Genomic DNA, 16,052 nt, shown 5'->3' on the forward strand with positions numbered 1-16,052 from the left:
TACCCAAGATCCCTTTAAGAAAGGCCTGGGGTCAGTGCCAAGGCACAGAGTGGATTTGCCCTAACTTCCATACCAATGTTCCCTTTAAGAGATCCTGGGGTCAGAACCACAGAGCTGAGTGGAACGGTCCTAAGGGATCCCTTTAAGAGAGGCCTGGGGTCAAAACCAAAGCCCTGGATGGACTTGCTCTGACTTCCATACCAATAATCCCTTTAAGAGGGAAGATGTGACTATGAGATGGAGGATGTGTGATGGGGATATTGGCAGGGAGGGGGATTCATTTCTGTCATGTGCTCTCTGCTCCTTTCAGGGGGACAGACAATGGCTGGGAGCTTATGTTCCCGGGGATGCTAGATTTCTCCCACCATGTCAGTGTCTGCTGAGGTGTTGTCAAGTGGGAAAACTTGCTCATAGCAACCAATCACAGCTCAGTTAGTTTTAACCAGCTCTGGTGAAATGAGAGATGCTTAGTGATTGATTGCTGCAAAACTGTTGCTCATAGCAATCAATCACAGCTCAACTTCTTTTGAACAGCTCTGGTGAAATGTAAGATGCTTCGTGATTGGTTGGTGATACACACACACACATACATACTGTACATACATTCACTTTTATATATAGTGATACCCCTTTTCACATGTAAAGCGCCATGGAATAAATGACGCTATAATAATAAATAATAATATCCGGAGCCAGATAACTTGTCCGTATCAGCTGAAATATTCTGCTGATGAAACAAGTCGTCCAATTCCTGCAGCAAAAAAAAATAAAATAAACACCTAAGTTGCCTTCGTCACCTCTTAAAGTATCTCCTGATCGCTCCCCATAGCGCTTCCATGTACAGTAAAGTGCAGGATTTAATGAGAGGGCCGTCTACAAGAGCAAAAGTGAGGCCGAAGGGAGCTGAGTTTATTTGATTTTGTTTGTGCTGAGTAAGAGATTAATCATAAGTTGCCAGTAATGACCCCACTTGAGACCGTACAATAATGTAAGGATGGGACTTGTGGAAGAGGTAGAGTGGGAATGGTTTTCAAAAGCTATATTGGTTTTCCCACCTGAGCCGTCCACCTTTTCGTATGTTGCCATCAAGCAGAGTTTTGCTCATTTAATGTAAAGCTGTAAGAAGAAGTAGGCCAGGAGTCTGTGCTTAAATATTTGTAATTGTCACATTATTCTGGCTTTATAGCATAGGACATAATAAGCTAGACTGCTTGGCCATTATGTACAGCAGTTGGCAGGCCAATGACGTCCCTCCGCGAACTAATAGAGGAAGACAGATGATGTAGAGCGGACAAGCAGGCAGTGACTAATTGGAAGCAAATGTGAACCGTTTAGGAGTGTTGTACCATCATTGTTTGCAAAATAAGGAGACGTGACGAGGACCGATCACTTACCATAAATATAAAATCTTTTTACCTAGTGTAAATGCCGCTGTTCTCCTGAATCTGACATTTTTCTTTTGTTCCTACGCCTCTCCGTTCCTGAGATATGGCCCTCTCTTCACTGTACATAAATCTAGTCTATTTAGCCAAGTGGGCGTAGTATTTAAGAAGGTTCCACAGAGAAATTTAAGGAGAACACCCACTTGGCTAACAAGAGTAGTTTTATAGACAGGAAAGAAGAGGCCATATCTCAGGAACGGAGAAGCTCAGGAACAAAAGAAAAACAACGCCGGATTTAGGAAAACGGCGACAATCACACCATGTAATAGGATTTAAAAATTTATGGCAAGTGACAGCTCCTATCTAAGATCAAGCGTGGATAGGTCAATCAGGAGATCTACCAGTTTTCCAAGGTTCTGTCACAATAATAAGCTAAAGTTAAAAACAAAAGCCCAAAAGGTTCAATAAGGGGCAAACAAACCTACAGATGACTTTCTCTGGTGAGCCTAGGTACATCAGACTAATAATATTTGACTAAGAACAGATGCTCTCAGCTTCCAAGATCCTTAGGACCACCATGAAAAAATATTATGAGGTCAACCCTCTGTCAAAATGCATGTCCACTTTTAACAAGGTTGAGCAGTGATCATAACTTATTCTGAATGGGGGATTCTGGGTTATCAACCGGAAATAGAGGTTTTACTTGTCATCGTAATCCTGTCTTTGATGATAATAAGACTGCTGGAAAGTTATATGCAAGGAACAGGAAGTGTGAATCTAGTGTTTAGCTTATTTGCAAGTGTAAAAATTGCAAGATTTATGTTTTTTAATGCAGTTATAAACAATATAAAAAATGAAAACAAAAAAAATAATTCACCATAAAATCTGATAAAAACAATAAGCAATTTTCTGAATGCACATTCCCTTTTGTTGCATGACAAGCCTTGCTGTTATTTCACACACAGGACATATCCTCAATAAAACTGACCATACACAAACTCTCCAAATCTCTTATGTGTAGGATGGGGCATGTTTAATTTCAACACCCTTCACTCCCAGAGGTGAAGGCTACACTTCTTTAAAAGCTGTTGGCCAAGTGCTCACTTATCGAAACCTATTCCTTCTGACCATCCATACACATCCATGCCATTAAAGGGTTATAAATACTCCCTCAAAGGCTAAGGATACCTTTAGACAGGAAATAAATATTCTACATATGTTGATTGTTGCCTTTAGTTAATAAAATTGTTCCCTTAATTCTTTCATTTATTTTCAAGTCTTGTGATTTGCAATGTGCAGCCCTGATTAAGGTTAAATTTTTTCATATGTGGGAGAGTTTTTCCCAGTAATATACAGTAGGCTAGCTCTGAGGGCTGAGTGTCCTTTTCTGTGATATAGGCTGTATGTGAGGTCTGAGTGTCCTTCTCTGTAATACAGGCTAGATGTGAGGTCTGAGTGTCCCTCCCTGTAATACAGCCTGGATGTGACGTCTGAGTGTACCTCCCTATAATATAGGCTGAATGTGAGGTCTGAGTGTCCCTCCCTGTAATATAGGCTGGATGTGAGGTCTGAGTGTCCACCCCAGTAATACAGGCTGAATGTGAGGTCTGAGTGTTCCTCCCTGTAATACAGGCTGGATGTGAGGTCTGACTGTACTTTCCTGTAATACAGGCTGGATGTGAGGTCTGACTGTCCCTCACTGTAATACAGGCTGGATGTGAGATCTGACTGTCCCTCACTGTAATATAGGCTGCATATGAGATCTTTATGTATGCAAGATGCTGTTGTCTTTAATAGATGCTCATATATCAGCACAGCTTCTTGTCTGCATTTATTCCCTCTTCCTGTTCTTTCCTCCTCATTACTAGCCTGTATTATCTGCCCTCCCTGAGCTACTATCTCCCGCCTCTATACTGAGGACATCTGTGTACATTTGTGTCATCCTTCCTGCTGCCATCTCTAACAATGAGAGGAGAACCACTAGAAGGGTCAGGAGCGGGAGCTCTGATGGAATTGTAACATTTTTGCCAATTATTTAGCTAGATAAAGGACTTCCAGCCTCTCCACAGCAGCAAAATTATATCCTATGTTTAATGAAGACTATTTAGAAACTTTCTTAGCTTTGTATTTAGGAAGCAAATATTGAATAATGTGCAAAAATGTGCAAAAGTATATAATATCTTTTACCTCAAACTTTAGATCATTGCTTTCTCCTATTTTAAGGGATTGTCTCCTGGCTGCAGTTAGTTTAAAAAATCATATGTTCTTTACTTATCCTCCCCAAGTCCAGTGCTGAGTCTCTGCAGCGGCTCCTGATGTCTGTTATTGTCTGCAGCGCTGATGTCACATCGACAGCACCGCAGTCAATCAGTGATCTCAGAGGCTCTGAATGGCTTATGCCGTATACTCAGGCGTGATATCAGCACTGCAGACAATCACAGACACTGGGAGTAGTAGGAGAGACTCAGTGTTGAACCAGGGAAGGAAAGTAAAGCACGTCCGAAGTACAGAGGTTTTCTGAAACTGTAAAACCCCTTTAATAAACTAGATTCTTTGTCTTCTAAGAAGTATATATTTCTTACAATACTAAGGTTTTAACGTGGAACGCTTCCCTTTGTGAAGAATACCAAGCAGGAACTCTAACGCCAATCTATTCGATGTCAAATTGACTTTTAAGATTGCTAAATCCAATAGGTGGCATTAGTGTCTTGACCTTTTCCTCTCTGAAGAAGCTATTTGCATAGTTTAATTCACAGAAGGCCATTGCATGGCCAGTAAGTCTCCTTACGCTAGCTTAGCACACTCCACAAAAAGAAACTTTCCCCCTTACACCTTCCGCAATGAGGCCTTTCATCCAGCCAAATCAGATCTCCCGCTTAGGCCTCTTTCACACTTCTGTTTTAGACCATCAGTCAAAATCCGCCAGGTTTTGAAAAAACGGATCTGCCATTTTTTTTGCGGATCCGTTTTTTTTTCCCCATTGAGTTGCATTACTGGCGGATCTTGACGGATGGCCATCCGTTGGATCCGTTTTTGGGAGGATCCGCTAAATTTTTTGCGTCCGCTGGCATGCCTGGACGGACCTTGCAACGTTTTTTTTGTTCTTGGATCCGCATTTTCCAGTGCGCATGCCCAGAGAAAGGAAGTCAGGGAGAAAAATAACCATGAAATCCTTTCTGGCGGAGGAAAAAAATTCTCTCTCTCCCAGCGGTTCCTTTAAAATTCTTCATTCTGCGGATCCGTTAAAAAACGGATCCTGTGGCATCCGTTCACATCAGTTAGGAACGGATCCGCTTTTCCGTCTTTTTGGCAGATTTTAACTGACACAAAAAACTGAAAGAGGCCCTACACTGACGAAGGGCAAACACCTTGAAATACAAGTCAGCAAATAGATTTCCTGATTTGGCTTTTTATCTTAAGTCATGAGGCAAGGCTCCTTAAAGGGTCAATATTGAGTTTTAGGATTGCTACATCTAATAGGTGGCACCAGAGTTCCTGTCCTCTTCCTCTCTGAAGAGGCTATTTACATATTTTATTCCAAAGAGGAGCATTGCATGGCCTATAAGTCTCTTTACACTCCACAAGAAGAAATATTTCCCCTTTCCCCAGTCGGAGAGCTCTCACCCAGCCAAAACAGATCTCCTGCCTTACACTGATGAAGGGCAAACACCCCGAAACACAAGTCTGCAAATGGAGTTCCTGATTTGTCTTAAGTCATGTGGCAAGACTCATTAAAGGGTCAATAATAAATTTTGAGGTTGCTACATGCAATAGGAAGTCATCTTCCTCTTTGAAGAGGCTATTTGCATAATACGATACTATGAAATGATGTCCATATGGCTTAAGCAATACATCCACATATCATTCCCATTTGCCCCAGTCCTTACTGTTTGATGAAGGTCAGGGATACCAATGCGAAAGACCATCATACTGAAGTTGGAATCGTCAGGAACAGACATTGATCTCTCCTTTATTCTCCTTGCTGCTACTGAGGATGCTGATAGTGGGTTAGGGCTAATTTTGCTGGTGGCAGAAGTTGGATTGTTTTTCCCTCCAGGGACGGTGTCCTCTCTGGAGCTGTCTGAGTCCGACTCTTCCCCAGGATATTCGGAGATGCTCCTCCTCTCCTCCTCGCTTGACACAGGGCTCTGGGGCATTGTCAGGGAGGCGGAACCACAGCAGCATTACAGGGCCAGCTAGGAGAGGAACAAATAGGAAGAGGTTAAGATTCATATTACCAGATAACCCAGAGGGTAAATAAACCTTAATTTAGGGATGCATTAAAACATACATTTTATCATAACTTTCTTTTTAAAGTAGGATATAAATTAAGGTAAAAACACACTAGTGTTCCTTTGTTATTTCTCTAGCACGTATAATCTGTAGGATCTATATGATTCATTTGTCAATCTGATTTCTATTCAATTATATGCTATATCCACCATGACTGCAGTTCATGGGTTGGAAAAGGTGCAAACAAGATCTTTATTCACTAGATATACACTGGCATCAATACTATTAACACATGGCCGCACAAACAAGTTTCGCCTCATAGGCTTCCTCGGGGTTGGGGCTATAATGCAATTCATTATCGAGTTACTTTCTCCTTTATCTGTCTTTTTTAGCTCCTCTCAAAAGATTTATGACCAAAGACTTCATTAAAATTAATTTGCAGGAAAAAGCAAAGTTTGTACAAGCCAAACAGTGCAAAAACTTTAATGAAACCAAGATGAAAAAAATGATTTTTAGTCCAAAATATAGGTACTTAAGTAAGAAAAAGTATATATAAATCTATAGAGATCTAATATATAAAGCTCAATGTGGGTGTGTATGTATGTGTGTGTGTCCGGGATTGGCATCCGCACCGTCGCAGCTACAGCTAAAAAATTTGGCACAGTCACACGTCTGCACCCCGAGAGAGTCATAGGCTATGTTGTGAGGCGAAATTTTAACCTCGCGCGTTCCAATTCACCAAACAATTTTGCCCCTATCTACATAATGGGGAAAAAGTGTGTGTGTATCAAGCCCCGCCCCTCATTATGATGCCATAATGGTTGCCATGGCGACGCTGATGTCATCATAGGTTGCAAGCCCCGCTCCTCATTATGATGTCATAATGGTTGCCATGGGATGGAGAATATGTATGATGGGTATATGGGCATGGGACTATGGGATGGAAGATGTGAGATGGGTATATGGGCACTCGACTATGGGATCGTGGATATGTATTATGGGTATATGGGCACGGGCCTATATGATGGAGGATAATTATAATCTGTTATAACTAACCACAGATAGTTACTATGCCCGTGCAGTGCCGGGCTCTTCAGCTAGTATATAAATATATATATATATACGGTACAGTGCCTTGCGAAAGTATTGAGCCCCCTGGAACTTTTCAACCTTATCCCACATATCATGCTTCAAACATGAAGATACCAAATGTAAATTTTTGGTGAAGAATCAACAAGTGGGACACAATTGTGAAGTTGATCGAAATTTATTGGTCATTTTAATTTTTTTGTGGAAATTCAAAAACTGAAAAGTGGGGCATGCAATATTATGCGGCCCCTTTAACGTAATACTTTGTTGCGGCACCTTTTTCTGCGATTACAGCTGCAAGTCGCTTGGGGTATGTCTCTATCAGTTTTGTACATCGAGAGACTGAAATTCTTGCCCATTCTTCCTTGGCAAACAGCTCGAGCTCAGTGAGGTTGGATGGAGATCGTTTGTGAACAGCAGTTTTCAGCTTGAGAAAGGATTGCCATATCCGAAACGTTGCCACGCCACTAGGCTATTAAACAGTTCACACCACTACTATTTTGGTGCTGCTTTATTTTTTTTCTTCTTTTATCTAAGGACATTAAGGTGTCTGGAGAAGCGTGCACTGCTCTAAGGTATTTTGTGCTGTTCCTATTTTTTACACATATATATATACAGTGGGGCAAAAAAGTATTTAGTCAGTCAGCAATAGTGCAAGTTCCACCACTTAAAAAGATGAGAGGCGTCTGTAATTTACATCATAGGTAGACCTCAACTATGGGAGACAAACTGAGAAAAAAAAATCCAGAAAATCACATTGTCTGTTTTTTTTTCATTTTATTTGCATATTATGGTGGAAAATAAGTATTTGGTCAGAAACAAGCAATCAAGATTTCTGGCTCTCACAGACCTGTAACTTCTTCTTTAAGAGTCTCCTCTTTCCTCCACTCATTACCTGTAGTAATGGCACCTGTTTAAATTTGTTATCAGTATAAAAAGACACCTGTGCACACCCTCAAACAGTCTGACTCCAAACTCCACTATGGTGAAGACCAAAGAGCTGTCAAAGGACACCAGAAACAAAATTGTAGCCCTGCACCAGGCTGGGAAGACTGAATCTGCAATAGCCAACCAGCTTGGAGTGAAGAAATCAACTGTGGGAGCAATAATTAGAAAATGGAAGACATACAAGACCACTGATAATCTCCCTCGATCTGGTGCTCCACGCAAAATCCCACCTCGTGGGGTCAGAATGATCACAAGAATGGTGAGCAAAAATCCCAGAACCACGCGGGGGGGACCTAGTGAATGAACTGCAGAGAGCTGGGACCAATGTAACAAGGCCTACCATAAGTAACACACTACGCCACCATGGACTCAGATCCTGCAGTGCCAGACGTGTCCCACTGCTTAAGCCTGTACATGTCCGGGCCCGTCTGAAGTTTGCTAGAGAGCATTTGGATGATCCAGAGGAGTTTTGGGAGAATGTCCTATGGTCTGATGAAACCAAACTGGAACTGTTTGGTAGAAACACAACTTGTCGTGTTTGGAGGAAAAAGAATACTGAGTTGCATCCATCAAACACCATACCTACTGTAAAGCATGGTGGTGGAAACATCATGCTTTGGGGCTGTTTCTCTGCAAAGGGGCCAGGACGACTGATCCGGGTACATGAAAGAATGAATGGGGCCATGTATCGTGAGATTTTGAGTGAAAACCTCCTTCCATCAGCAAGGGCATTGAAGATGAAACGTGGCTGGGTCTTTCAACATGACAATGATCCAAAGCACACCGCCAGGGCAACGAAGGAGTGGCTTCGTAAGAAGCATTTCAAGGTCCTGGAGTGGCCTAGCCAGTCTCCAGATCTCAACCCTATAGAAAACCTTTGGAGGGAGTTGAAAGTCCGTGTTGCCAAGCGAAAAGCCAAAAACATCACTGCTCTAGAGGAGATCTGCATGGAGGAATGGGGCCAACATACCAACAACAGTGTGTGGCAACCTTGTGAAGACTTACAGAAAACGTTTGACCTCTGTCATTGCCAACAAAGGATATATCACAAAGTATTGAGATGAAATTTTGTTTCTGACCAAATACTTATTTTCCACCATAATATGCAAATAAAATGAAAAAAAAACAGACAATGCGATTTTCTGGATTTTTTTTTTTCAGTTTGTCTCCCATAGTTGAGGTCTACCTATGATGTAAATTACAGACACCTCTCATCTTTTTAAGTGGTGGAACTTGCACTATTGCTGACTGACTAAATACTTTTTTGCCCCCCTGTATATATATATACCATATATATATATATATATATATATATATTAATATATATGTAAATTTAGATATATAAATAAATATACATATATATATATGTAAATTTAAATATATATACTGTAAATATATATCTATGTATATAAAAACGAATGTATGTATGTGTGTGTGTATCAAGCCCCACCCCTCATTATGATGTCGTAATGGTTGCATGGCGACGCTGATGTCATAATAGGTTGCAATGGCGAAGATGATGTCACAATGGTTGCCATGGCTATGATGATGTTATAATAGGTTGCTATGGTGACGGTTAGGTTACAATGGTTGCCATGGTGACGATGATGTCTTAATAGGTTGCAATGGTGACGGTTATGTCATAACGGTTGCCATGGTGATGATGATGTCATAATGGGTATATGGGCATGGGACTATGGGATGGAGGATGTGTGATGGGTATATGGGCACTGGACTATGGGATGGAGGATATGTATTATGGGTATATGGGCACGGGACTATGGTATGGCGGATATGTATGATGTGTATATGGGCATGGGACTATGAGATGAAGGATGTGTGATGGGTATATGGGCACTCGACTATGGGATGGAGGATATGTATTATGGGTATATGGGCACGGGGCTATGGGATGGAGAATATGTATGATGGGTATATGGGCATGGGACTATGGGATGGAGGATGTGTGATGGGTATATGGGCACTTGACTATGGGATGGTGGATATGTATGATGGGTATATGGGCATGGGACTATGGGATGGAGGATAATTATAATTTGTTATAACTAACCACAGTTAGTTACTATGCCCGGGCAACGCCGGGCTCTTCAGCTAGTCTATATATATATAAAAACGAGTGTATGTATGTATGTGTGTGTGTATCAAGCCCCACCCCTCATTATGATGTCATAATGGTTGCCATGGTGACGCTGATGTCATAATAGGCTGCAATGGCGAAGATGATGTCACAATGGTTGCCATGGCGGCGATGATGTCATAATAGGTTGCTATAGTGACGGTTATGTCATAATGGTTGACATGGTGACGTTGATGTCTTAATAGGTTGCAATGGTGACGGTTATGTCATAACGGTTGCCATGGTGATGATGATGTCATAATGGGTATATGGGCACGGGACTATGGGATGGAGGATGTGTGATGGGTATATGTCCATTAATAATGCTCCGGGACAGTCCTTGAAAGTAGTAGGGATCGATTTGCAATCTCCATGCTTTTCTAATGGTCAACTTTACGTGGTCTGTTCAAGAGTTGGAGCTGCCAAAAATCTGTTCATCTTTGCACCGAAAGGAAAAACCAAAAATGTTGTTTATCCAAAGGCTCTTGAATGAGTTGAAAATAAAATACTATCAATACTTGGGTAATTGTTTAGTTAATTTGTGTTGCAAATCTGTAGTGTCGAATATATGATGTGAAATGTTTTTATGTGCAATATAATCATTATAATTTGTTATAACTAACCACAGTTGGTTACTATGCCCAGGCAACGCCGGGTTCTTCAGCTAGTATACATATATATATAAATATACATATGTATCTGTCAGATTAAATATATCTAAAAATAAATATAAATATATATATACATATAAATAAATATAAATAGTGCTGATAAGAAAAATTGCGGACAACACCGCTATTACCGTACATCAACCTGTGGCATGCAGCAGGCAGCAAGCTGACATCCAGGACTCCCGGGTGATTGACCTCGTAGTGATCAAATCTTGGACTCCGTGTAGAAAATGGTCGCACTCAACGGGATGAAATGTGAATCTTTATTGACACATATAATTACATGTCACGTCGGTGGTGTGGTAACATGAGTGCAAAGAGGCTGACAACGGCCGTTTCGCGCTATTCTAGTGCTTCTACGGGTCAGGTGTGACCCGTAGAAGCGCTAGAATAGCGCGAAACGGCCGTTGTCAGCCTCTTTGCTCTCATGTTACCACATCACCGACGTGACATGTAATTATATGTGTCAATAAAGATTCACATTTCATCCCGTTGAGTGCGACCATTTTCTACACGGAGTCCAAAATAAATATAAATAATTATATATATTTATATGTGTATACTGTATATAATATATCCCTCCCTAGAGGTGTACAGCCACTTTAAAGAGGTAAACTATTTTGAGTTTTGCAATGCCGAGTTACCCCTTTTTTCTATGCATGACCCTGCTGAGAAAATTTCTCGACTCTAACTTATCAACAGCCCCAATCCCAACTCAAGTCAAAGAAATCATTTTGTGCAGCTCCAACTCAAAAAACAAGATTAAAGTAAACAGCAAAACCACAAAAAAAGTGTCTACAGCATAAATCTGGGTTAATGTATAGTTTTCGTAACAATGGGATACAAATAAAAGCTCAGGTTAAATTTTAATTATTATTATTATTTTTGTTCCATTCAGATCTATTTTTTTAATTCTTTACAAATTTCAGATCTACTTCAAAGTGCTCCTGATTGTCTTACTGTGGAAAAGTAATTTAGAAATAAAGACGGCTGTCCACATTTCTTCTGCCTTTGCAGGAAAGTAAAAGGAAAGTTAAAAAAAAACGTAAAAGGAAAAATTAAAACATAACTCATCAACAATGATCTGTTTAGAAATGTTGCTCAGTGGGATATCTCTAAATCAAATTATCATACTTATACTTATGTTAAATCCAATTTTTACTTTTCACAAAAGCCGAACATTCTGTGCAACATCTTGTGCTTAAGCTAACATCACAGTATTCCCTTGAGTATATACTATATATCATTCTCTAAAAATGTGATCTACCAGCAGGGTGCACATGTAAGGAGAAGGACCGGATCAGGCGCACCTTTTCTGTGACAGATCCGGAAATGTCAGGGCTGTCACCTATGTTGCACGGGGAAAGCCTAAGGCCCCGGACCGACCTCTGCGCTCAGAGTTAGGGGATGCGGCTAAGCTAAAAAAAGCCACGGTGCGTGGGAAACCAGTCAGTCTTGGCCGGAACGTACAGCGCACAGGAGGACAGTGTCAGCGCCCCGACCTCGCGCACGTACCGGCAGGAAAGCTATGTGACCTGCTGTGAACTGTTTCCTGACAAGCCCACATTTAACCCTCGAGTATCCCTAGACTCTGCTAGGGTAAAAGACTTTAACCTTAGCTGCTCTTCACCTTCTGGACCCAGGACCCCCCGTCGGGACCATGAGGAATCACCGTCGTCGCCAGGATCCAGGAAGCTATCTTCTCCAGGACTACACCGGACCCCCTCATGCTCCACGGCCTTGGCGCCACTGCCTGCATCCAGGAATCCAACTTCTGACATCGTCAGACAGATAAGTCTATTACCCTTGAACTCTTTGCCTTATTTACCATTACACCTGTTTTTTTACCAGTCATTGAAGTGGCTTTTTGTGCTTGTGTGAATACCCTTGTAACTTTAGGGTACATGCAAGTCTATTCCCAATATGACTGATGAACCATGCATTTAGTGCCAAAACAATATTTTTTTAGATCTGTTTATATGACTACTGTCTTGTTAAAGGTCATAATATTTGAATAATTTTATATTAGTGCCAATTTTACAATTGGAAATATATTCAAACATTTATATGGTTTAAAGAGTAATGTTTCTTTTTTGAAACTTTTTGACTATGGCTATAAGGGTGAAAAATAGAAAACACATCCATGAATGTGCATGAGGGAGTTGGGAAAGGTAGCTGTCATCTGGCCAAGATACATAAAGTATAATGGTTCCTTAGGCGTATATGGCAGCTTGATGGAAGACTCACAGATTGTAGGGCAGAGTTGGGAACTATCTATCCTTCAATCACTACTCTCAGGATCTAAAACTACTCACAGTGCTAGTTAGGTGAGCCGTACATGTGCTTAATCATACCTTTCTCCTGAGTTTTACCAGCACCATGAATGATAAAGTGTCCCTCATGAGTACAGAAGGCGGTGCCTAAAGTTGAAGTGCCCTCTGCTTATGGTTTCTGAGTGACAGCTGAAATGGGATTTGGCTGAGGCATCATTGTATAAAGCAGAGGTCCCCAGCCTGTGGTTCGGGAGCCACATGTGGGTTACGACTTCAGAGTCCTCCTGGATGGAGAAAGAAAAATGTTGTGAAGAAGAAACGGAGAGTGGTGGTCATGGGGGATTCCCTGTTGAGAGGAACAGAGGCCGCTATCTGCAGACCGGATATAACTTCAAGAGAAATGTGCTGTCTTCCAGGTGCAAAAATTAAAGATGTGTCTGACAGGATATCAGGACTCTTCAGACCTACAGATGACTACCCATTCCTGCTACTACATGTGGGGACAAATGACACCGCAAGAAACGACCTGGAAACCATCTGCAGAGACTTTGAAGACTTAGGCAAGATAGTGAAAGAACTGGGAGCGCAGGTGGTCTTCTCTTCCATCCTCCCAGTGGATGGCCATGGAACAAGGAGGTGGAATAAGATTCTGCAGGTGAACAACTGGCTACGTCGATGGTGCCGTCAGCAACGATTTGGATTTCTGGATCACGGAGTGAACTACTTATACGATGGACTACTTGCTAGAGATGGGGTGCACCTTACGAAGACTGGAAAGCATGTATTTGGAAGTCATCTTGCTACAGTTGTAAGGAGAGCTTTAAACTAGAACAACATGGGAAGGGAAGCAAAAGACCAGAAAAAGCCATACACCTGACAAATGCTATTGAGAACTCTGCTATTAGAAGTGGAAAGGAAGAACAAAGACGAAAGAATCTAATTAATAAAAATATTGGAGAAAGAGAAACCAATCACAAACTAAAATGTTTCTATACTAATGCACAAAGCATGGGCAACAAACAAGGAGAATTGGAACTACTAACACAGGAAAAGAAATATGATGTCATTGGAATCACTGAAACTTGGTGGGACGATACACATGATTGGAATACAAGACTAGAAGGATACAACTTATTTGCAAGAAACAGACTTGATAAACGAGGAGGGGGTGTCGCATTGTATGTTAGAAACGCGTATATCTGCACAGAGATTGAAGCTTCAGAGACTGGGAGTTCTGTGGAAACTGTTTGGGTAAGAATACAAGGACAGAACAATGGAAAGGACACCATTGTAGGCATTTACTACAGGCCGCCTGTGCAAGCTGAAGATATGGATGAACTCTTTATGCATCAAAGGGCCAAGTTCTCCAAAAAATATGACATAGTTGTCATGGGAGATTTCAACTATCCAGACATTTGTTGGGAATCTCTCTCAGGCAAAACTAACAGGTCAAGGAAATTCTTATCCTCTCTTGCTGACAACTTTATCTTCCAAAAGGTAGGGGAGAAAACAAGGGGAACTGCTACCTTGGATCTAATCCTTATAAACAGGGAGGAAATGATTGAGGAGGTAAAAGTGGCTGGAACCCTAGGAGGTAGCGACCATGCTATTTTAGAATTTTGGATAACTAGAGGTGGAAGACCTGTGAAGACTCAGACGTCAAGGTTAGATTTCAGAAAGGCAGATTTTAAGGGATTCAGAAAGATAATTGGAGGGATCCAATGGCTGGATATCCTTAAAGACAAAAATGTCCAGGAAGGATGGGAAATCTTGAAAAATGAAATTCTCAAAGCACAGTTGTTAACAATTCCGAAAAGAGGGAAGAATAGGAAGCATTTAAGGAAACCAGGATGGGTGAACACAGAACTTAAGCACATGCTAAAAAGGAAGAAAAAAATGTTTATAAAATGGAAAGAGGGAGGCATATCTAAAGAAGAATATAATGCTGTCTGCAGAACCTGCAGGGCACAAATCAGATTATCTAAAGCTGAAAATGAATTGAGGCTTGCAAGAGATGTCAAAAGCAATAATAAAGGATTTTGGGGATATGTCAAAAGTAAAAGAAAAATCAAAGATGCTATAGGATTTTTACAGGATGAAAATGATGAAATGGTAAGACAGGATGTTGAGAAGGCTGAACTTTTAAATTCCTATTTTGCATCTGTTTTCTCTCAGAAAGGAAATGTAACACCAACTGTTATTCACTGTCCTATTAAGGGAATAGAAGAATCCAGGATATCTATAAACAGAAAGAGAGTGAGGAAACACTTAGCTAACTTAAATGAATTCAAGTCTCCAGGTCCAGATGAATTACACCGCAGAGTACTGAAGGAGATAGCAGAAGAAATTTTTGAACCCCTCTCCATAATCTTTGAAAATTCTTGGAGAACAGGAGAAGTGCCAGAAGACTGGAGAAGAGCAAATGTTGTTCCTATCTTCAAAAAGGGGAAGAAGGTGGACCCAGGCAACTATAGGCCGGTGAGTCTGACTTCTATACCAGGAAAGATCTTTGAACAAATTATTAAACAACATGTATGTCAATACCTGGATAAGAATGAAGTGATCAAACAGAGTCAGCATGGGTTTGTAACTAATAAGTCATGTCAGACTAACTTAATTTCCTTCTATGACGGTATCACTGATTGGGTGGATCAAGGAAATGCTGTAGATATAGTATATCTTGACTTCAGCAAAGCATTTGACAAAGTCTCTCATACAATCCTTATTGAAAAAATGACTAAGTATGGAATGGACAAGGCAACTGTTAGGTGGATTCATAACTGGCTTAGTGATCGGACCCAAAGAGTGGTCGTAAATGGCTGCACATCCAGTTGGAAGAATGTCTCAAGTGGGGTACCACAGGGCTCTGTCCTGGGCCCTGTATTGTTCAACATCTTTATCAACGATTTAGATGAAGGAATTGAGGGTAAACTGATTAAATTTGCTGATGACACAAAGCTAGGAGGGATAGCTAATACTAGAGAAGAGAGAGAGAGGATTCAAAAAGATTTAAATAAACTGGAGAAGTGGGCAGCAACTAACAGAATGGTTTTTAACAGGGAGAAATGCAAAGTTCTACATCTGGGCAATAAAAATGAAAAAAGCATATATAGAATGGGAGGAATAGGGCTAAGCAACAGCTCATGTGAAAAAGACTTGGGTATACTAATAGATCACAGACTGAATATGAGTCAACAGTGTGATGCAGCAGCAAGAAAGGCAAATGCAATTCTAGGATGTATTAACAGAAGCATACAGTCTAGATCACGTGAAGTCATTATTTCCCTCTACTCCTCTTTGGTCAGACCTCATCTGGAAT

General features: G+C 40.9%; 1 protein-coding gene across 1 annotated transcript in view; it reads right to left on the reverse strand.

Annotated features, from left to right (window-relative positions):
• SHANK1 (SH3 and multiple ankyrin repeat domains 1) overlaps positions 1–16,052 on the reverse strand; it is a 677,277-nt gene that overhangs the window by 357,073 nt on the left and 304,152 nt on the right. The window contains exon 2 of the mRNA XM_073570818.1: positions 5,270–5,578. Coding sequence (XP_073426919.1) covers positions 5,270–5,539 — 270 coding nt within the window. The 5' untranslated portion in view covers positions 5,540–5,578. The remainder of the gene's footprint in view (positions 1–5,269; positions 5,579–16,052) is intronic.

The sequence above is a fragment of the Dendrobates tinctorius genome, unplaced genomic scaffold (assembly GCF_039654945.1).
Source record: "Dendrobates tinctorius isolate UK_male_01 unplaced genomic scaffold, ASM3965494v1 ptg000028l, whole genome shotgun sequence".
NCBI lineage: Eukaryota > Metazoa > Chordata > Amphibia > Anura > Dendrobatidae > Dendrobates > Dendrobates tinctorius.